Raw genomic sequence first — 22,653 nt, forward strand, 5'->3', positions numbered from 1 at the left:
AGTCTCAGCAAAAACGTTTAAAAAAGAAAGGTATAAGGAACTTTTCAGTGAGGGATAAAAAAGGACTAAAGTGGGGGTTTATACCTCAATTTTCAGCCTGTCATTTGAATGGATTCTAAAAACTTATTCCTGGCCTCAATGTTGAACTATGTCCAGGTGATGCAACACCCAACAGACGGAGGACAGATTCTGGGTCTCCATAGCAACGTAAAGGAGGCGCCAGTGCGTGTGGCGGAGATCAGCGTGTACTCTCTTTCCAGCCAGCCCATCGACCACGAGGATGGTAGCGGCCAGGCTGGCCGCAAGACCAAAACCTCAGGTGGGCACAGCAATCTCTCACCTGCCTGTGTTGGGTCTGTTAGACAGGCCTGCACCCATGCTGCCCAGCCAAGTTCTGCTTGTAATTTTAGCCAGCTCACCCTACTCAGGCCTCTTTCTTCCCTCCTTCCACATGGCTCCTATTTCCCAACTGAGGACAGAATAAACTCTATTAATCCCAGGCTGTGCTGTGGCCAAGGATATGTTATTCTCTTCAGCTATGGTTGTAATGTTGATTTGAGAGTTGAACAGATGTAGGGCCTATTACCTTACACAACTCTAATTCTGGACTGAGGAGAAATACTGGGCCCTATTCGGACTCCGTGCTTTTATCCCGCTGTGCTGATCCGTCGCTGTTCTGGATGTTATTAGGGAGGCCGCTCTAACATAACAGATGAGCTCATGCACCAAGTATTAAACTGGTGTCACTCTGAGGGAAGAAAAGATGTTTGCCTTTCTCTCCTCTGCAGTGATCTTTAATAGCATCCATCCCACCTAGGAACGCAGAACAGGATGTTTGACGGGCAAAAGGAAGTCTGCATTAACATTTACCAAAAAAATAAAAAGTAAAGATATTCCATCACCTGATTTGCCTCTTTAACAAACTGCCTCTTTAAAATGATGTCCAGTTCAGATGGCACAGAATTTATTAACCATTAGACCTGAAAACTAAACAAAAAGAGCTTTTCCGTGCATTTTTGTATTCTCATATATTTTGCCCATTATTCTTGTCCTGTAGCCGAAACAGTCTACTATTAACAAACAGAAGAACATTAGGCAGAAAATTGAAAAACCTTCCCCGCACAAAATGTAAAACTGCCTTTGGCCTCACCCTGACATGTGTGAAAAATGGACTAAACATTTAATAACAGCCTGATTTACATCTTATTAGTATTATGCAGTTTGGTATGTGTAAGACATTGTGCTTTGCACTGGCAGGGTAAGAAGAATATTTAGTGAAGAAAACCATGTTAAACATTAAGTTTAGGAGGTTTCACTGAATAAATTCCTGACCAGAACAATTTTTAGAACCAGAACCATTGTTTTATTAGATATTGCAGTCATCTTGGATTATTGTTTCACACTTTGTATCTCTGTCTTTTAAACTTTTAGAAAAGATGTGTCTTTTCAAAACTTTAAATTTTAACCTTTTTGGTGTAATGCTGCTAATGTTAGCCTAGATATATTCCTCTAGACTTATATCTCAATGTGTTTGTGTGTGTGTGTGTGTGTGTGTGTGTGTGGTTGGGCTACCTCAGACCGCTCCCCAGATATGGATAACTATTCTGAGGACGATGACGACAGCTATTCGTCAGAGCAAGAAGCCAGTGATGACGCAGTTCACGGCCAGGTTCGTGCCAGAGAATGTTTAGATCCAGACAAATGTATAGTACATACACCAAGAAATAAAATCTCCCATATAAACAAAAGAAGTCTACATCAAATGTTATTCAGGAAGTAGAGAGGGTTTTTTTCTTTGTTTATAAAAATATAAGAGAAATTGATTTTAATAATTTCTCTATTTCAGGATCTTTACGATGAAGACGATGAGGTCAGGAAGCCCAAGAAGGCCCGCAGGAAAATGATCCGAACCACTTCCATGACTAGGGTTAGTAGCTTTCTTTTCCACTGTATGCAGTTTTCCATGCTCAGCAGTCACTTTGTGAATAGCTTAAAACCTGTGTTTGCTTCTCTACAAGCTTTTAAGGGAAAGCACACACTGTGTTCCTTGTTCAGGCCATTAAGACAATGTGGACAGACGTGTAAATGAACTCAGTGAAGTGGCTAAAATGGCCTTTACATAGAACAGCTTTGAATATGTAATCCAGTGAACAGTTACCTGGAGTGGAGCTATCATGCTTATTTAACTGTGACTTGGTATCCTTCTATTCTGTTAATCCTTCTCTTGTAACTGCATGTGGGGTTTTTTTTCTGTTTTTCTGTTGCAGCAACCTAACTTTAAGCAGAAATTTGTGGCCTTGCTGAAGAGGTTCAAGGTGACCGATGAGGTGAGTTACAAAAAAAAAAGGTAATTGCATTTGTTTGAACTGAGACCTCATAAGAACATGTTCAATGTCAAAGCAAATGAGGGATACAGCATCCTCCTCGCTGTGCCCCCAGGAATTTCTGTCCTTCTCTTATGAAATCTTCTGGAGGTCAGCTGTGAAACTTGCATTTAGTAAATTACCCTCGAGGCAGGACGGAATAATCTCAGTATTGACTGTCTAAGCAGCATTCTGTTACATCACTGCTAATGTGCTCCTGACTAGAGGGCAGTCACCAGTAGAGAAATCACTGCCACAACAGGGTTACAAGCATCATTACGCTGCATTACATTTCTCCTCACAGATGCACATTTCCATTAGCAGCGATTTATATCTGGAATCCATTAACCATCTTATTTTTTACTACTTAATGCAATACAAAATGTATTATTTAGATTTGCGCTCTTGTTATGAATAAATGTCTCTCAGCATAATGCCTTGTAATCAGGTCATCAGCAGGACATTGACAAATTGTATGCAGCAACCCCTACATGTCCATTAGTGCATAATCTGTGTTAAGCCCTTTGGATGAAAATATTATCCTTGAACTGTAAGAAATCTATAGGGAAAACCTGGAACATGCCTTGTTTCTCATCTTTCTTCCTCCTTGTGTTGCAAGCAATCCAATAACTATATCAGCGAGCATGTTTCGAAAAATCCTATTCATAAAAACAAGTTATGTGGGTTTTCAGACTGAATGGGGATTCGTTTATATGTGATCGAGATCTAAAAAGTTCTGTCTGAGATATTCAACCTAGTGCTGCTTTCACCAGCATTTTTGCCAGTGTGTGTGTGTGTGTGTGTGGGGGGGGGGTGTTGGATGGTTCTGGAAGCTCCAGGTGGCCCGATGATCTTTTATCACGTTCCCTGTCGCTAATCTCCTTCTTGTGGCTGCGGCTCTATAAATACATAGCCGGGAGGAGGAGAGGGGACAGACTGTGTTTGTCTGCTCCCTGCCAGCTCCTGCACTTATGGAGTGGCATTAATCACCTGATTAGTCCACAAGCCTGGCTATGCGTAGTTCCTATGATATACATCTCCACTGTGCAGCTGGTAGAGCAAGGCTCAGCATCTTAGCACTTCGCTAACGCTCACTTTTTATTAGCTCTTCTTTGAACTAAGGCAGGACTGTGTATATATTACATACAGATTTTTGTTTTACAGCTTTCACTATTCTCATTCATTCTTGAAGCTCCATTACTCCAGCTGTGAAAGTGATTAGTTTATGCACAGCGCCCAGTAACACCCTGCCCTTATTTAATCCATGGCCATAATTACAAATCCTTGATTACAGGATACTGATGATGTGTCTATCCTGTGTGGCAGGTCCTGGACTCTGACCCAGTAGACCAGACACAGGAGGTTGAGGAGGATCTGGACTTACTCTATGACAGTCTAGAGGTGTATAATCAGAGTGACAGTGGGCCAGAGATGGAGGACAATGAGAGTGTCCTGAGCACTCCTAAGCCCAAACTCAAGTATGTCTGTCTTTCATATTTTTTTTCCAGATAAAATGTTTATAGTTGAAAGTTTGTATGTGGTTATAGGGTGAACTGTTACATTTTAAAATTACGAATGTTAAATAATGATCGAAAAGTACGCATATACATTGTCGGGAAAAAGCGCCCATTCATTTTTATACTGTGATTTGATCTTGAACTTATTCTTCACCTTTAGCAGCAGTAACCATGACAGATACTTTGTGTCTGTAGGTCAGACCAGCACAGCATTTTAATCATTCTTCTTCTGCAACCCGTTTTCAGTTCAGTAATATATTTCTAGGATGAGTGACTCTCTCTAGGTCATTCCACGTAGTAGTAGTTTCAGTAGCTCTGAATGGGTCACTCTGAAAAGCAGATTTTGTTTGAAGCTGTTCTGTTGTAGATTTACTGCAGTGTTTAGGGTCATTGTCCTGCTGCAGTGTCCTTTATGATGCCCAGTCATGGAGATCATCCCTATTTATGAACAGATATGTTCACCATCTCCAAGGATTTGGCTGGGAACATGAGAGTACTGCTCGCTCAGGTGGTACTGACCTGCCACATCCTAAGTCATATGCTGCTTTAGTATTTATGCTGTATAAAATAAGCCTTTAAGCTACATCCAAGACCATAAACTCATAAGGGAAGTGCTTGAGTTCAGAAATAAAGTGAGAAGTAGCATTGTTTCCCATTTGACTTGTATGCAATTGGATGCCTTTTGGTAACCGGAGAAGTTGCCCTCTGCAGGCTGTAATGAAGAACAAAGGGGTGAGGCTTGAACTGTGAACTGGAAGCTACATCAATTTTTTTATATATTTATATAGTCGATGTTTACAGGGACGGTTTGACATCAACAGATTGACAATTTACATGTTATTGATTTATAAATATGCTTTGGGCTTTCGGACTATTGACTGCACGTAGCTTTGAAGGTTCATAGTTTTCTAAACTACACTGTAATTGTTTGACACCTGTAGTATGGACAAGAGCAATATGAATTTTGTTTTATTAGTTCAAAAATGTTTTTTTCTTACTTTGATGCCCATTTTACTACATCTTAAAGCTAACGTTTCGATCAATCCGAAGGCTTCCCCTACTTAAACTGTTTGTTCTTGTCTAATTCAAATATTTACTCCTGCTTCTAGGCCGTTTTTTGAAGGGATGTCTCACTCCAGCTCGCAGACGGAAATTGGAAGCATCCACAGCCAAAAAAGTCAGCAGAGAGAGATGTCATGCCCTGTGAGTTGATTAGCACGAACTCTATGAACAGACCCCTTTGCCTTTGAGTTGCACTGTTTATCTATAAAGTTCTGCCTCGCAGTTATTTTAGACGTCCTTATAAACAGTGTTACGTAAAAGACTTTCCCCTGTATTGCCCCAGTGTTTAAATTCCTGGCAGCCCTCTGTTCATATTGTGGTTCAGGGATTCCCAAGGATACTAGAGAGAAGATATTCTTAGCATGTCCGCCATGTGGACCCTGGCAGAAAAGGACTGGGTCCTGCTGTCCTTCAGAATTTATAGGGTCTGACACATAATGACCTTTTCACCACCATCACTGCACACAAATATGCTCCCATTGCTCAGAGAGAAGATTGGATGGAGCAATCCTGAACTCCTACTCAGAAATTTATGGCCCATCTGAACAACAAGAGAGACACGTTGAGTGTGATGGCGAGAGAGCGAGAGGTGTTTATAAATATCAGGGAATCCATTTTGGCGTGTAATAAAATGGCCCAGAGCAATTCAGGCTACTACATTCTAGTCGAACTGCATAAACATGTCTTGCTGCCAGAATGTAAACTATTTAATTTAATATTTAAATAAATCACACTTTACAAGAGCCGTTCAAACAAGACGAGAATTAAAAACAGGAATGTGCCTCTTGCACTTCTGGGGTTTATATATATTACACCAAGCAGTAGTGAAATGTACAGGCACTATAGGTGAGGTATTTATATATACTTACCCTGTGAAACTGGTCGGTTACAAATCTTGCATTTCATTAATTATGACATGAGCACTTCCATTTGGAGCTTTTATTTTCACCAGAAAGGTGAGCTTCATGGTTAAAATGATCTAATGTGTTGGCATGTGTGTTTTACCCCCCAGAGTGGAGACTTTCTCACTGTGGACAGATGTAAAGTACAAGGGGGGCGATATCAGGATGACAGCGTCACAGACACAACCATTGGGGTATGTTTTTGGAACAGTCATACATTTTTTTTGTTTTGTTTTTTTTATCCCCCTTCTTTCTTTCTTTCTTTCCTTCTTTTTTTTTTACTTAATACCCTTGAGCATCCCTTTCTCACATTTTTCTTTTCCAACCCCCTACCCTCTCCACTTGAGTGCCCTTTTGCTCCCATGGGTCTTAGTTGTTTTCCGGGAAAAAGAAAAGAGGGGAGGGAGCGTGCGAGGGCATGCAAACTAAACAGCATAGTCATCCATTATGGATCAGCAGAGCAGGCAAGGCAGCTTCATGCTGGATAAATCTTGACTGATGAGGATGGAAAGAGGGGTGTTTGTGTTTGTTTTTGTTCTTGTGCTGTCGGGTCGGTCTAACCTTGTTCATCGAGCTCCAGCCGCCCCTCTGAGCCACTCACCACCCCAATCCACTGAGTGAGTTCAAACTGAATATCTAAGCTGCAGGAGCAGTGTTTCCCCAGCCACCTGCTAAGAGACCATGACTTTTTTATCTCGTATGTCATGGTCGGCTTACACCATTATCTCAAACCTCAAAAAAATGAGCTCAGTTATTCACCAAGCCAGTATCTTTCTACCTCCTCACTCTCCACCTCTGTTCTTTCAACTCTCGTCTTGGCAGCAGGAGGGCTACACACAAAACCACAGAAAGAGAAACTGATGCCGTTTGAATTGGAGATGCCATGCAATACCTGCGAGTGTTTAAAAAAGAAAAATTCAAAATCGGAAATATTCATTTTTAAAGGTCTTGATCTTTTAATGTGCATATGGAAGTGTGTATGCAGGAATGATATGTTTGACTGTATGTTGGACATTTTGACACTCACCTTTAATGTGTGGTTTGATCCAAACTTTGAAGTACTTTCTAATTGTGTGCTTTACTATGCAGACACATAGAAAAGCGTTACTGTAGACACACAAATAAAACGTTAGGTGAAAATTTTGGTTGCCAGGAGACAGTTGCTGGGAAGCTCATTGGCCCATGGAGTGCATATGGAGCTTTTTTCTGACAGCAGCCGATTTGACATGAAACAGTTGATAAACAAAGCTTTAATTAGCAACACATGCTTACCTGCTCTCTTCACGTTGCAACGGCTGCTGGGAAAAAGCTCTGTTTCAACCAAATTGTAATGTGACAAATGGCTGGACTCAGCCCTGCAGGTTGAAACGTACTTTTGCATCTTTCTTCTGGATTTTTTTTTTTTTTGGTCTTGTTTTTCAGTCTTTTAAGTATTTTAACTGTAACTTACAGAAGAGACAAATTAGCTGTTATTTTCCATAGGCCTGGGATCATGGAGCCCTGGTTAATTTATTATTAATGCATGACTCCAGCTAATATTCGTTGTTAATAGAAATGAACTGTCATATTGTTTTATACAGTTTTGAAATGTTGAAAAAGACGTGACGTTAAATGCACTTGTGTTATTTGCACTTTATTTTTTGTTTTCCACTAATCTTGTGGTATGACTGAGTTAGATTTTCTCTCTCAAATTGATTGTCTTGAACATTTGCAAACCTGCAGTGCCTGTGTTTGATAAACATTAGCGTTGTCCTCTTACAGCCCTCTTGGCTCATCTTTGCTCCCCCCCTTTTGGTTCAGGAGCCAGAGACTGACGACAGCGGGCCAGGGCCTGGGGAGGTGAGCAGCTGGGATGTTAACATTGAACGGGTGCCCTGCTCCGTTGGCAAGCTCTGCAAGACTGAGTCCCAAAACCACATGTCTCCCAGGTAAAGTGCTGATGACTACATCTGGGAATAAGCATTCAGTATAGATCTAATGTGTGTCTGCTTTAATTGTTAATTTGCTTTTCTTATAAACCGGATCATTAGGTTCTTTTTTTTCTTCCTGACTGTCATATATTTTATTCTTCGCTTGTTGTCGCCTCAGTAAAGTGGAAAACAAGCTGCAGAGACGACCTCGCAGCACCTCCATGAAAGACAGGCAGAATTCCAAGGCCCAAAGCGACAGGACCAGCAGCATGGAGTCTGAGTGCTCCCCAGACTCAAGACTCATAGCGCAGGTAGACAACGCATCCAGGATCGAGCATCAGACTCTGTTCTTTACACTTTTTTTTTTCAGTCCAGTGGAAATGTGCTGACTTGTGTCATTGTCATACTTTGCGCTCCTAATTTGTGTCAAAGGTTCCGAGGAAGTCCGTCTATGACCAACTAAACCAGATTCTCATCTCTGACGAACGCTTACCAGAGAGCATCATTCTCATCAACACTACAGAGTGGCAAGGACAGGTCTGTTTTTCTATAAGTAGCATTGAATCATGAATTCCTTTACCTTCATTTGTTCATACATGCGATAGAACCACACGGATCATGCAGAACAGGGCTTATTTTTACCCATGCACACATTACAGTGTTGCAAAAAGAGGAAAATACAAAAAAAATGTGTGTGTGCTTCCGAGTAGCATTTTTTTTCTTTTTTCCAACCCTGCCTCTGGTATATCCATTAACTCATCGTGTCCCTCTCATGTGTGTTTCTGTGCAGTATGTAGCCGAGTTGCTCCATGAACAGAGCCAGCCCATTGTGTCAACCTGCTCTGCTGCAGATGTTCAGGCTGCCTTCAACACCATCGTTACTCGCATCCAGAGATTGTGAGTCACATACATGCATACATACACACGCATTGGCTGAATGACACAGCCCATCAGATGGCGTGATTTTTATTGTTTATTTATTTGTTTTTATCTCATTATCTTGAGCCAATCTTCACCGAACTATATGTGTTTGATGGCTACTCACTAGATAATTCCAGGATGGTATTGCTCATGCTGCTAAAGCGCTCACTGTACGTGAACCCATTCTATCAAAATACGGCCGTTTCCTCATGAAAAGCTTAAGTTCAGCTGCCTTCTCCGTTTCCTGGATCCACCTGCTCGGCTGTCATCTCCTCAGGATGTCATGTCAGTGGGAGACGAGGCTCTCTCGGTGTGCTGTACTGCTTCTGTCAAACATGTTTTTCTCCCTTATTCAGCTGAACTGCAACTTTTTAGCGCTTTAGACACCTGCTCCTCAGTCAACGCATTTACTCCAGCTGGGGCAACGTCACGCAGAGCCGCGCATGTCGCTGATGTTAACGTGCTTGCTCAGTGCTGTGCCACCGCTAACAGAATGATTGTTTTCTGAGATGTTGTCACTTGGAGTAAACACAACTTTCTTGTCTTTTTAATACCAAATGTATCAACATTCTCTTCTGCTTTAATCTCTCTTGACATTACCTAGAAATTCTTTAAGATGATCCATTATATGTTACAGCATTTAAGTACTTTTAGGGTTTGATTGCTGCTTTAGAAAGAGCTTCGTGAAACTTGAAATTATTTGCGGGTTTAAGACTCTTTTGATGAATTTTTCCTGGCTAAACTGAATTTATTCTTCTTTCTTTTTTTTGTCGTTTAACTTAAAGATGGAATTGGTCTTTGGTTTATTATTGTAGGAGTAGGATCTAAAAAATGTTGCGCCATTTGCTCTAGAAAGGCTTGTAGATACTCGCAAGTACCTAATAAATTATAGCCTATGACGTATTTTGGCTTCCCAAAAAGGTAAGACCGGTTTTAAACCAGACGGATCTTATTGAGAAATAAATCTCTGCTTCAGACTTCTGTCACTTCTCTCACACTCATGCTCTGACCCATATTTCTAAGAAGTTGGATCTTAGTCTTCCTCTTAATTACTCATCCGTTGTCTCCATTTTTTATCCCTTGCAGCTGTAACTGTAATGCACAGACACCACCGACGATGAAGGTGGCGGTGGCAGGCGACCAGAGTTACCTCAGTACCATCCTGAGGTTTTTTGTGGAGCAGCTAGCCAACAAGACTCCTGACTGGCTGAGTTACATACGCTTCCTGGTGATCCCCATTGGTAATTCATTGATTTATACGAAATCCATACAGGCATATTCTGTACTTTTAGCATTTGTTTTATATATAAAAATCCTCTCCACAGGCTCTCATCCCCTGGCAAAGCACGTGGCTTCTTTTGACAGCCGGTTTCAACAGCATCTTTATGGACACTGCGTGGAGGGAGCTGTTCTGCAGGACAGAACGGCCCGCCTCAGGTAGGACACGCAGCTCTGGTGTCTGCATTTCTTATGTGCAGCCAACTTGAAAGGGAAAGAAATTGGGTGGGAGCAGAGGTCAGGGGCTGATGAATTGGAGAAAGAGATTTCTTCCAATTGCAAAAGACAGCTACATCCTGTTTGAGATCATGGCATTATTCCGTCTTCCTTTAAACTGTCTGCTGCTGATTAAGAAGACTGCCAGACTGTCAGAAGTCTTATTCTCATTTTTCCCCCGAAGCTTCTAACACATTGTAATATTAAAAACAGAGGTTGTTGTTTTTGAAAAGGCACATCATCATAACCTTTTTGGGTTTGTTAGTTTCAACTTTTTCCAACATCTCCAACGATTTTAGCTTTAAACCTCCCAGCTGTGTGCCAGTTGTAGCTAATTAGTCTGAAACAATAAAGTAGGAATCCGTAGGATTAATCCAGGCAGCCAAATCGAAGACATTTGCGTGTTTGATGTTTATTTTAGGATTTTCTTGTTAACTTTAAGCCTTGAATATATTTTTTTTACACTCTCACTATGTGAGAATGTTACATAAAATGGCTCACATAAATCCATGCTTAAGCCTCTATTCCAATCCAACTCCTCCATTATCACTTGTTCTGCCCAAACATGCCTGATAATCTTCACCCATCCTCACCTATTAATTCCCTCCCTTTAATCCCCAAAGGTGCAAGAGTCACAATGTTACACATGGTGTTAAATCATCTCAAAGCAGTTGGGTTGAACCAAAAAACAAAAAAGATCTAGAGCAGAGGTCTTTTATTCTTAACATAAGGTGTGATCCCGACACTGAAGGCAGTTTGTAATAGGACCGACTTTGAGTGTTCTCAGTCGATTAAGTGCCGAGAAGCTACAGGTCAAAATGAATTGATTAAAACTCAAGTCTATATTTCAAGTTGCCAAAAAAAATTGCGCCCCAGGATACGAGCGACCCCCACATGCATTTTGTTTGACATATAATTTATCCCGTGTGTCACACAGTCGACTTCACCCACATTTTAATGACATTTTACACTCAGCAGCCCCCATCTCCTTAATTCAGTGGAATGTGAATGATGAATGCACAGTCCCCTAGCACACCGCTCTATGTGAAAATTACCATTTGCATCAAATGTCAGCTTGTTAGCAAGACATAAAACAGGAGAGGCTTGTTGTTAACAATCTATCTCTTTGCTCCCTGAAGATAACATAGATGTAGCAGGACGAATCATTCAGTATCTGGCCGGTGCCAACGTGTCCCACCAGTTTCCCATCTCAGAAGCCATGCTCACCTACAAGCAGAAGAGGTAAAGTGACCGTGCTTATTGAAGTTGTGGCTTATTCATCCAATGTTTTCTGTATTTGAGCATGCATCTGTGCTTTTTTTTGTGCTCTAAGCAAGTCTGTGTTGCAGTTATTCGTAACTGGTAGTTCTGATGTTAATTTTCTTCTATGTTTCCAAAAAAATGAATCATTGAACTAATGTTGCAATGACAGCCCATCATAAACTAGCACTTGTAGTGAATATCAGCTAAAACTGCATGAGGAACATAATTAGATGAATGTGCATGTAAGCATGCAGCTGCAAGAACATGCATTAAACACACAAAGCGAGCGTCAGCTCAGTTTCCACACTAAACTCACTTCTGTTTATTTTGACTTGAATGAAAGCAGGACTTGTAGGTTTTGTATGATTTGATAAAAATGTTTAAAAAGTCCAGTCTAGGTGTCTCACAGTCACATCTGCAGACAGAGACAGTCCACTGCATTTCTCTGTGCATTTGCTTGTTTTCTTTCTGAGATTTGACCAAACCCTTCCCCCTTCTTTGTGAGAGTGGCTTCCTATTGGTCAGAAGGTACTAAATACAACACAGTTTTAACGCTGTTGCATTCCTTCTCCTCCCCTTTCCCCCCTTTTTGATTTGCATTCAAGGAAAAGAAGTTTGTATTTTGATTTTTACATCAGGTATCTAATTCAACTCGTGTTTCGTTTCCCCCCCTTCCCTATTTTCCCTTCTCCATTTGGCTTGAGCTCCTCTTGCTGTGTCTTAACATTTCCCTTTTCACTTTCGATACTCACTGTAACTTCACTTGGCACTCTGTCCCAGCGTGTGTCTTTGGTTTGGTATGACTTTGATTCTTACTTTGTCCTCCGTGTTGTTGCTGTGACGATTTGCCTAACAACCTTAAAATAAATATTCACAGCGTGGATGGTTTGCTGACTTACAATATCTAACAGTATATATGTATATATGATGCCACACTTAAAACCGCTCCTTGTTTTATTAAAGATGCAACTGTTACTGCAGGGCCAAAAGAACTCCATATCAGTCACAAGATCAGCTGTTTTGTCACCTAAACACTGTTTCACAACATTTTCAGATTATCTTTTAAAATCTATTAAATGTACCAAAAATGCTGATGATGTGAACAGAGACAAAACAGTATAAGTTAAATTACATTCCCATTCGAAAAACTAAAACTGAACTCTTAATAACACTGCTAGTGTTCTGAATTGCATGAATGATACTAACTACTGACAAATGCGTTTTGTGTGCACAACAGAGTAAAGCAAAGCCTGTATGCAAAAGCTTGACAGTTAAGATTATTTTGTAATTGTTATTTTTGGAAGTTTGTTACAGCTCACAGTGCTGCTCAGATACCTGAATGTTGTGCTTACAGTCGAGTTGCTTTCTGTCGGGCAGATGTTTTTTAGAAATAATACGTGGGTATTACGAGTTGACACACTCAAGCTTTAATAGTGCAAGTAGATTTAGCATGTCCATATTTTATAAGATGTTTTTTATTAGGATCTTGTGAATGACCTGACACACAGTAAAGAGGTGGTGCAGTTCAGTCCTGATGTAGTTGTGCGATAATGTTACTGGAATTCTGTGTAATGAAGCAAGGCATTAAAATGTTTGGGAAGTGTTGTCCTGCATATGCGTATGGGAGTGGGTACCAGCAGTGCTTCTTGTGTTGTTTGATGTTGCAGCAGACTATTTTTGTGAGCTCATTAAAGACTAAGGAAGAATCAGTGACTTGTTTTAAAAGTGTCACTGTTGGACACTTGCAGAACTATGGTGCTAACCGTTTGCACTCTGATCGTGGGCCTGAGCGTGCCTCAAACTTTACGGGATGTTGACTGTCATCCTGTTTTTTCTTTGTTTGGATAGGCATGTAATCTTGGACATAAAGCAGCCACACAGTTACTGGACAGATCCAAAACAGTCGTGTATTTAAAAGCAGACACTTGTTGTTATCGTCCTGGTTGACAAGAGAGACCCCACCTCCCCGTCTTCTTCTGGTTGTAAGGAGCAGGTCCTCTCATTCATCTCATTGTATCGTGACTCCCCGAGATGATCCCATTCCACCCAAGCCAGTCATGTGCCATTTCCGCTGTGATGGGACATGGTGCAGGCCATGCCACAGCCATCTGCCCTCCAGGACCATTGAGTGTTCATGTGCACCTCTGGAGTGTTGAAAGTGTTTCAGACCCACCGTTGGTCAAACTCACAGATTCTTTTTGTTCTCGCTCTTTTTCACAGCCCTGATGAGGACTCCTGTCAGAAATTTGTGCCATTTATTGGGGTAAGAAACACATTTGTTTACCATGCAAACATGTCCTGCACTTTTTTTTTAAATTCATTCTATATTGAATATTTTCTTTAACACTGGCTCTTATTTTTCTTACAGGTAGTGAAAGTTGGGATTGTGGAACAAAGCCTCTCGACCTCAGGTAAGAAAAGCACATTTTTAAAGATGTGTTATCAGTTTAGTGTCATTGGGATTTTACTCACAGGATACTGACCAGGAAAATAAAGAGAGAAGCACTATTTTCCTACTTAATTCAGTTATAGGAAGAGTTGGCATAATCTGGAAAGCATTAAATATTTTTTAGGTACAGTTTTCACTTACAGTGATTTTTTTCCCCCTAAATCTGCAGTGGACTCAGATGATGCCATGGGAGGCAACACAAGCATCTTGTCCTCCCCGACGCCTCCATCGGCCGGTCCGTATGGAAAGGAGATCGGGGGCACGCCCCCACAGTCCCCCTCTGTGTCCACCACCCTGTCTGGAGCTGGGTATGAAAAGCCCACGTCTCTTATTAAAACAACTACTCATAATTGCCCACATCACTGTAGCTTTCAGGGTAAACGGATGTGGAAATGAACAAACCACAAACAAACCAAAGCAAAGCCATGTTTGTTTCCTTTTGTAGCTCTCCATGTTCGGGCAGTGAGGTGATGGGGCTGCAAGTGGACTACTGGACATGGCAAGGCCCAGAGAAGAAGAAAGAGGGCGAGAAGAGAGACATAGGACTGAAGAACACCCTGAAGAGTAACTTCCGTTCACTACAAGTCAGCCGCCTTCCCTGCGGCGGAGAACTCACTCCTCCACCCAGCATGGCTATGACTGTTGTTACTAAGGAGAAGAACAAAAAAGGTACACTTGGAGGAGTAGCACATAGAAGTTACTAAAAAATCTTTTTCAAATTTGTATTTTTGGTTTTATTTGCTTATTTTTCTCCACTCTTTGAAATTTTAGTCTCCACTCTCTTGTTGTAGTTACAATGAACAGTAAAAAAAAACCAAAGCAGGCAGAACCAGATAGATTACCTCATTTATTCCACATTTTCTATTTCTTTCTCCAAATTATAGCCTTGATTACTGAAAATACAATTATAATGAGTCAGAGTCACATGTGCTGTACACAAAAAGATTGGCGGTTCAAGGAGGAAACACAAATCAGCCTCAGGGGGTCACAAGCCCAGATAAATGGGAGGGTTTTGTCAAGAAGGGCATCTGGACTGAAATTTATGCCAAGTGAAACATGTGGACACATCCACTGTGGCGAACTCTTGGGAAATAAGGGAGCAGCTGAACGTAGCTTTATTTGGGTGTGTTGTACCAGGAGGAGCTGATGTCAAATCAAGTTTGTGGTTTCCAGCAGAGATGTGAAGCAGGCTACAGAGGTCCAAATGTTGTAGTGTTCAGCGCTCTCTGATGCTGACTCAGGCGACATTGCTTGAGGCAGTTTATGAGGCTTCTCCCAGCAGGCTCTGTGCAAGTAATGCAGCAGCATCCTCCATGACCTGTGAAACCAAACTTTGTGGATTTCTCATTATTAAAGTATTTTTTTAGCTCTTTTGTATATGACTTTGCTTCTTTCTCCCTTCCCAGTGATTTTTCTCAGCAAGAAGCCGAAGGAAAAAGAGCTGGACTCTAAGAGCCAAGTGATTGATGGTATCAGCAGGTTGATCTGCACAGCCAAGCACCAGCACACGATGCTGAGAGGTGAGAGCTGAGAGCCTCCACTGTTGGAGCTCCACTGCCACCTTGTGTTCATAATACAGCGTAGCCATCATGTTTTTCTCGTGCATTTAGCTCTGTCTTTTCTGCCCTTAGTAACTATTGACGGAGTGGAGTGGAATGACGTCAAGTTTTTCCAGCTCGCTGCCCAGTGGCCAACGCATGTCAAACACTTCCCGGTGGGAATCTTCGGTTACACAAAGCCCGTGTGACCCCGGCCGCCACCAGAATCTCTCGGCTCTACCCGACTCAGCGAGAGGCTGCAGAAAGTTAGAAGAAAAACCGACATCCTCCTCGTTCCTCCCGGCAGTAATAGTTTTCCTGTGGAAATCTTACTGACTCACAGACTCACACGTTCAAGACAAAATTTCATGTTGATGTTTTTGATGTTGTTGGGTGTTGCTGTTGTTTTCTTTTCTTTTCTTTTTTCTTTTTTTACACACTACAAAACAGAACAAGTACTAATTTGTAATATTTGCGCTACCGCCTCGGAGGTATTTTGAGGTTTTTTGACAATTTGCCACATTTCGATAATGGCAGCTGTGTTTGCACTTTGTTTTTGTTAACATTTTATTATTTCTGTGAAATCCTACATTTATTGTTACTCTATAGACAATGGAGGAGTGTGATGGTGATGTGCAGTGGCGTGCGTGAGGTTGTTGGAGACCGTGTTTGTGTTTCGTTGTTGAAAGTTGGAATATTGCTGTGAATCTAGATGGAATCCTTTTAACTCACTGCTCAGTTTTCTTACTCGTCCCTTTACTTTCTCAGAAAGGTAAAGCTTTTATAGGAAGGAACAGAATGTTCTTTGCCTCGTTGCTTTGAAGCACACTGTATACCTAAAGCAGGTCAAAAAAAAAAAAACCAAGTCGAGCAATGTATTTGAAGGTAGCTATAATGAATGTAGCTATGACACATTTGTTACGTGTAAGCAGAATATCAGATCAGTTCATTATTATTAATGCAGATGTTTTCCCTTTGCTGTTGGTGTACATGCAAACTGTACAGTAACAGCCACTTAGAAGCAGGGTAACTACTTATTTCCCCACAGCTGAAATGCCAAATTTAGTTGCGATTGCATGAGCTGTTGTGCTGTTTTTTTATACTTTCCGCCTTTACATAATTTGACCTTCCAGGTGGAATTTCAGCATTTCTGTGGTTAAACGTGGTCGCCCCTGTGTTCAGCTTTACCTGAGCAGATCTGTCACAGACCTGCAGTAACTTAGCAAAAACTAGACTGTGCAGTGATGTGCCAAAGTCGAGTCCTTTCATTTTTTTTAACAGTCCAGTCGCAGGAGTATCTTGGCCAGGCCTAACTTCATAGTATGTCAACGTGAAAACTCAAATTGTATATGTGATGTGTTTGTGGTCCCTGCGGAGATCAGTATTAAGATTTCTGAGACAAATTCACCAGTTAGCGCTCCACATTTAGCCAAATCTAAACATTTCTAGGCGATTACAATTGTGTAATCTGCAGCTTCACTGTGGTTGGATGTGCACGTTACTGAAAGGGTTCAGCATTGCATAAGGCTATGGAGGGAATATTACAAATGAGTCCGTCTGACTCGGAGGGAGGGGACAGCCAAGTGCTGACTCGCTTTGGAAATATGATTACAAGTGTATGGAGTCTTGCCTGACGTCCAAGTCACTGCCCCCCCGTGTGTCTGTGTAGGTGTGCTCTATGTTCGATGGTACTTCCTGAGTAGTGTTACGTGAAACTTTTGCAATAGGAAACCTTTGGACAAAGGGCCTTCTCTATGAGGTTGTTGCTTTTTATAAAGTGAAGACTTAACAAGCTTTGATAGGCTGGCTTTTTTTTTTTTTTAGTATTGTATATAAACATGTACAAGATATACTATTGTGAATCACAAACTCCCCTCCCTCTTCCACTAAATTGAAAGCACAAATAGTATACCTTTATTTCTTGACATAAATGCCAAATATATTTCCAGAACTCATAACTATGAAGTACAATGCAAACACTATTAGGTATGTTTTCCTCATATACATTTCCCTGATGCACTTTCATATGGGTTTACACACATTGTAGCTCAAATTGGGACATACTTTGGTTCTCAAGGTAAAGTGTTAGGTGTTACTTTTGGAATTTAAACCACTACCTGTAGTCAGGAGAAGGCTCTTGATTTCTTTTTTAACCATAGGGATGATGTGTTACATTGATGGCTTTAACTGCCATGTTTGGTCTGAAAACCCCATCATGGCTCATTTGTTACGTAACCTTTTTGCCACTAAATGTTGAGGTCTGTTTTACAGCTTCCACCGCACGTGTCTGCCTGTGACTTGTACAGTCAAGTTATTCCGTCTCCTGCTTTTTGAAGAGTTCACCCTCTTTCAAGTCAGGAGCTCAAACCGAACCTTAAATATTTCAGCATTAAGTATTAACAACGGCAGAGTTATGTGAGGGGAATTTGTCATGCGGGTTAGCTTTTCATATACTAAATAACAAGTGTATTTCAATGTATGTAACCTCAAGACTTTTTTTTTTTTTTTAGCCCAAAATCCAGAGGTAGCATGGGGGCATTAAACAAGGCTGGATCAATGAGCAGGCATGCTCACTTTGCCACCGTGATTTAGCACCGCAAACAAAAGAACGCATCATCAGCGTTGATCCTTTTATTCCTGGTCTAACTAAAGTTACATCATGCCATCTCATTGCTCCGGTTACTTGAAATGCCACCCAGTGTCTTTGCACAAACCCTATTTTAAATGACATGACAGTATTTTTAAATTTACCACTAAAAAAAAAATCTTAAAAAAAATAAAAATATGGGTTACTTCTGCATGTTTTACTATAGATGTAAATATGTTTTGGATTTTTATATTGTTTCTTTCCATGCTCTCACAAGCAGTTGTGTTTAATAAAAATTTTTAATCTTCTGTACAAACGGCTCGTCTTTATTTAGATTTATTTCTCAGAACAACGTTAGATTTCATCCCAAGGGATCAAAGAAAAAAAAAAAATCTACAATCCGCTAAACATGTCCAACATGTGCCGTGTTAGCTCGCTGAGACTGAGGGCAGGTTGATGTAGACCTTCATCGGAGGCAGCGGTTTAATCTTGCGCCCTGCCCAGCCTCCCTTCCTCTGCCACAAGCCGCTGGAAGGGCGGATGCCCAGCCAACGATTGCGCCCGGCTTTGCCGATGATCCGTTTATTGTGGTCGACGTTGGAGATGCGTCCCACTGTGACCATGCAAGTCTCCAGCACCTGTGTGTGTTTACGAGACAGCATTTAGCCAAACTGAACGTGTCTTTAAGAGCGGCTGTAATCCTATTTCAGCTGACCTCACCTGAACCTGCTGCTTTGAAGGAAGCTGAACGATTGCCGTTCCATTTACTTTACGAAGCAAAACGCCGCTCGTGCCTGAAAACCAAATGAAACGCAGCGTTCACTTTAGTAGCTTTTCTGAGCAACCTCGCCTTCCAGCAGCTTACATAGTGAGGGATACAGTACAGTAGGTTACCTGCAGCCCGGATATACTCTGATCCCTTCCCAGGTCGTAACTCCAGGTTGTTCACCAGCGTCCCCACAGGAAGAGCCCCCAGCGGGTAAGCATCTCCCTCATTGGCCGAAACTGCAAAATTAAACAATTCTCATTAGACATACAGGTTACGAAGGCCGACAAACCTCCAACTGAAAAACTTGGATCCTGTACCTGCCATGCGTCCAATAACCCCAGATGTTTTAATGATGTCTCCAGCCTGCATGTTCTCTGTTGCAATGATCCATCTTTTTCGCTCACCTCCAGCTACCAGGGCGATATCAGCAGACCTGCACGCAGACAAACCCGGCTTAGTGTTTTCAGTACTTTGAGCGTACACATTAGACTCCGGGCAGTAAGTGGTCTCACCTGCACGGGTCGTATCGCACTTCAACAACCTTCTCCTCAAAAGGCTGGCCCTCTCTGTTGGCTTCATACCGTAGACGATGGAAGTCTACCCACCGGTATCTTTGTTTATGACCACCGCCAATGCCATGTGTACGTATTCTTCCTGTAGAAGGAAGTAGGGCGGCAAACGCTTGAAAGAAAGCCACAAGCCTTGAATTCTGAGGCTACACAGGAGTTCAAACTTTTACCTTGAGCACAATTTCATACTTTAACTATAGCACCAGGCAGGTTTCTATTAAAATGTGTTTTACAAAATGTAACAAAACCTTTCCTGTAGCAGACTGCTACAAAAAATAAAAAAAATTGTTGAATCTAATCTGTTCTTTTGAAGACAAGTCTCTTTGGTGCATTCACACTACAGGCACTGACTCAAATGTGATTTTCTTTTCTTTTTTTTTGCAGTGTGACCTCAGTCTGAATTCACGTGACTTTCACTCCACTCTAAGCGTGAACCCCCTGCATCCACCGATGTCTGGGTATAGAGGGAGCAGGCATTAAGGGGCCATTTCACCATAAAAAGCTTTCTCTGTCCTCATTGATAAACTAGAAGATGTGCAGCATTTAAAAGCTGTACATCAGCATTTAAATGCCACCATAAACTCTGACTTCAGTGGCATCTTTGTGTTTTAAACACAGTGGCTACATAGTGTAGTGCTTTATATATTCGCAAAACAAGGGAAAGATCCCTGGTTCATTATGGAGAGGAGAAACAAACCCCTGTGTGGCTGTATCTCAAAAACATCCTGTGAACATACAGCTATTTTTTTTACCACTGCACTTTACCTGTGTGATCTCTGCCTCCTGTCTTTTTCATTCCGATAGGCCTGATGGTGTACTTCTCCCTCTGCTTCCATCTGACCCTGTTCTGCTCCAGAGAGGCTGTGGTGAGGAAGCCTCTGCACTGGATCACCGCACTACTGGGCACCTGAGCTCCCAGCTTACTCCATGCAGCTGCCTGTCAACGCCAAAAAGAGCCGCTCAGATTGTTCCTGATGTCATGTTTACTGTCTAAATATGGCTGACAGGACCAAGACAGGAGGCGTTTTTACCTGAGAGGAGACCAATGCGGGCTGGGAGAGAGTCAGGGAGCGCAGGGCTCGAGTTAGACACGACAGCGCCATCACAACAAGGACCTGCAGACTGGTGAAGGGAGACACTGTGTTTAAAATCAAGTAAGTGCTAACATTTCTCCTGCTTTCGGCCCCGACTGTAGCTGACACAAATCGGTCACATAATCGATAGTTCAAAACTACGCCTGACTTTTATCGGTGGTTGCATATGTGCCTCAGCTCTGCTTAGCATATCTTCAGTTACCAAATGACAAGCAAACGTGAACCACCGCTAGCTTAGCGTCTCTCTACAAAGACAGCTCCATCAGCTCAGTAACGTTTCTTTTCGGTTTTAATGAACAGATCTTATTCAACCCCTAGTCTGGGGTCAAGTGTGTGATATTACCGAATCTAACCGTAGCATTCGACTAACCTTTATATTTTAACTTATTTCATCCCGAGCGTCTCTTCTGCGTCCTTCGCAGTCCTGCACGCGATGTCGCGCAGTGATGACGTATGTATTGATGTGTCCTGTCTGTCGAAGCGTCGAATGTGTCGGGTAATCTCGGGGGCGTTTTTTTTTTTTTTTTTTTATTGAAACAAATTTTCATATACAAAACAAGTCAAGGAAACAGAATTGTAACAATTTACATTATAAAGATGGTGAAGCAAGTCATCATAACTTTACAGGGAGAAAATAAAAGTTTCTAGGGTAAAGTAATAAGGAACATAGACCTTTTGACACAGGCAGGAAAATTAGAATAGCAAGTATTTTGTGATTTTACAGTATAGTACAGCAGTTTTTTTGTTCATATTTGAAATAAGCTTAAGTGACTTAAAATATTGACAAAAGTAATTCAAGAAGACGGTAGGAGAGGCATTCTTCCACTTACATAAATGAATAAAAAACTTACATAGCACTATTACAAAATTGACAACATCTGAGATTTCAGAATCCAGATTGTCCATAAAGTAAAGAATATCCTTAGATGTGAAGGCAGGTACATTGGAAATTCTGAGTGAAACCCAACAGTGTATTTCAAACCAAAAAGCATTAACATACTGACAAGTGGAAAAATAGATGCTCTAGTGTTTCTGAATCGGAAGAACAGAAAGCACAAGAGTCGGCCTCAAAATTAAACCTTTTATGCAGGAATTCTCCAACTGGATAAATGCCGGATATGATTCTGAAGTGTGTTTCTTTCATTTTAGGCGCAAGTGGGTAGTCGGGGGCGTTTTTGTGAAGCAAGTATCGAGGCTTGCTTTGATTATGTATGCAGTGAGGAGCGGGTTTTGATTATCGATTAAAATCGATTCTAGCTTGGATAACGTGATATCGATTCATTAAAATCCTGAATCGATTTTTAATATAAATATTACTACATTTCAACCACCACCAAACAACTGAAACAGTAAATGAGAGCAGGTACACCGATTCTGCACAAAGACATAAACACGAAGCACGGACCCGCTGACGCATCAGAATCAGTGAGATGTCGCCTTTCTCACCAGACAGCATGGACACGGTCGGGGCTGAAAGCCGACAGCTCACTGATTCTAATCCGTCGGCGGGTCCGTGCTTCGTGTTTACGCCTTTTTTGCGCTGATTCTGAAGCTGCAGGTTTTATTTCTCTTCAAACAATATATTGACCGAACCAGCAGAAAAAGGAGATCCAAACTACGCTTCACATAAACATCGTCATGAATTTCCTCTTACTTTTGCTGTTTTGCTTTCACCAGGATAAAATCACACTTCATGCACATCTCTCTCTCTCTCTCTCACTCACACACACACACACACACACACACACACACACACACACAGTATACTTCAAGAACAGTTTCCCGTCTAAAAATCTGTTTTCTGCATTATTCGCTTGTTTGTTGTCAGCCGCTGTTTTTTCCATTTTAAATACTTCCGAAAAGAAAACCTAATTTCTGCCGTTCAATAGGCTACTAAAATAATTGAAACTTTTTAACATTGTGCAAAATTGCAAAACGCTTAGGTGCGTCTCTAGTAAAACCTCTGTAATTTGCTCTGCTTCAATTCAGCAGCATCAGACCCTGTTGACTATTTTGAATGAAACGCTTGATTGTTCGATGATCACGCTTCAGAAGCTTTGCAGTTTTGAGACTGCTGCATCCCTCTGCAAGATATCTCACTATTTTTGACTTTTCTGAGCCTGTCAAGTCCTTCTTTTGACCCATTTTGCCAAAGGAAAGGACGTTGCCTAATGCACACCTGATATAGGGTGTTGATGTCATTAGACCACACCCC

The 22,653-nt window shown here is 41.5% G+C and overlaps 1 protein-coding gene and 1 pseudogene across 1 annotated transcript; one reads left to right on the forward strand and one right to left on the reverse strand.

Annotated features, from left to right (window-relative positions):
* The window catches only part of LOC120735212, a 44,239-nt pseudogene extending 26,044 nt beyond the window's left edge, over nt 1-18,195 (forward strand).
* On the reverse strand, nt 17,904-20,913 carry mrpl2 (mitochondrial ribosomal protein L2). The gene is made up of 8 exons (XM_040034459.1): nt 20,809-20,913; nt 20,376-20,466; nt 20,110-20,281; nt 19,288-19,429; nt 19,093-19,208; nt 18,901-19,011; nt 18,727-18,800; nt 17,904-18,644 (listed from the first exon to the last, which is right to left on the reverse strand). The coding sequence occupies exons 2-8, from the start codon at nt 20,445-20,447 to the stop codon at nt 18,435-18,437; spliced, it is 897 nt and encodes a 298-aa protein (XP_039890393.1). The 5' UTR covers nt 20,448-20,466; nt 20,809-20,913; the 3' UTR covers nt 17,904-18,434.
* Between the last annotated feature and the right edge of the window lie 1,740 nt (nt 20,914-22,653).

This window comes from Simochromis diagramma, unplaced genomic scaffold, assembly GCF_900408965.1.
Source record: "Simochromis diagramma unplaced genomic scaffold, fSimDia1.1 OVJJ01000481.1, whole genome shotgun sequence".
Classification (NCBI taxonomy): domain Eukaryota; kingdom Metazoa; phylum Chordata; class Actinopteri; order Cichliformes; family Cichlidae; genus Simochromis; species Simochromis diagramma.

Bases quoted from the DNA above. Each gene is read 5' to 3' on its own strand.
- mrpl2 (XM_040034459.1), bottom strand. From the start codon at position 20,447: ATGGCGCTGTCGTGTCTAACTCGAGCCCTGCGCTCCCTGACTCTCTCC. The intron at 20,282-20,375 runs GTAAAAACGCCT...TGGCGTTGACAG, and splicing joins CCGCATTGGTCTCCTCTCAG to GCAGCTGCATGGAGTAAGCT. The intron at 19,209-19,287 runs GTGAGACCACTT...GTCTGCGTGCAG, and splicing joins GTGCGATACGACCCGTGCAG to GTCTGCTGATATCGCCCTGG.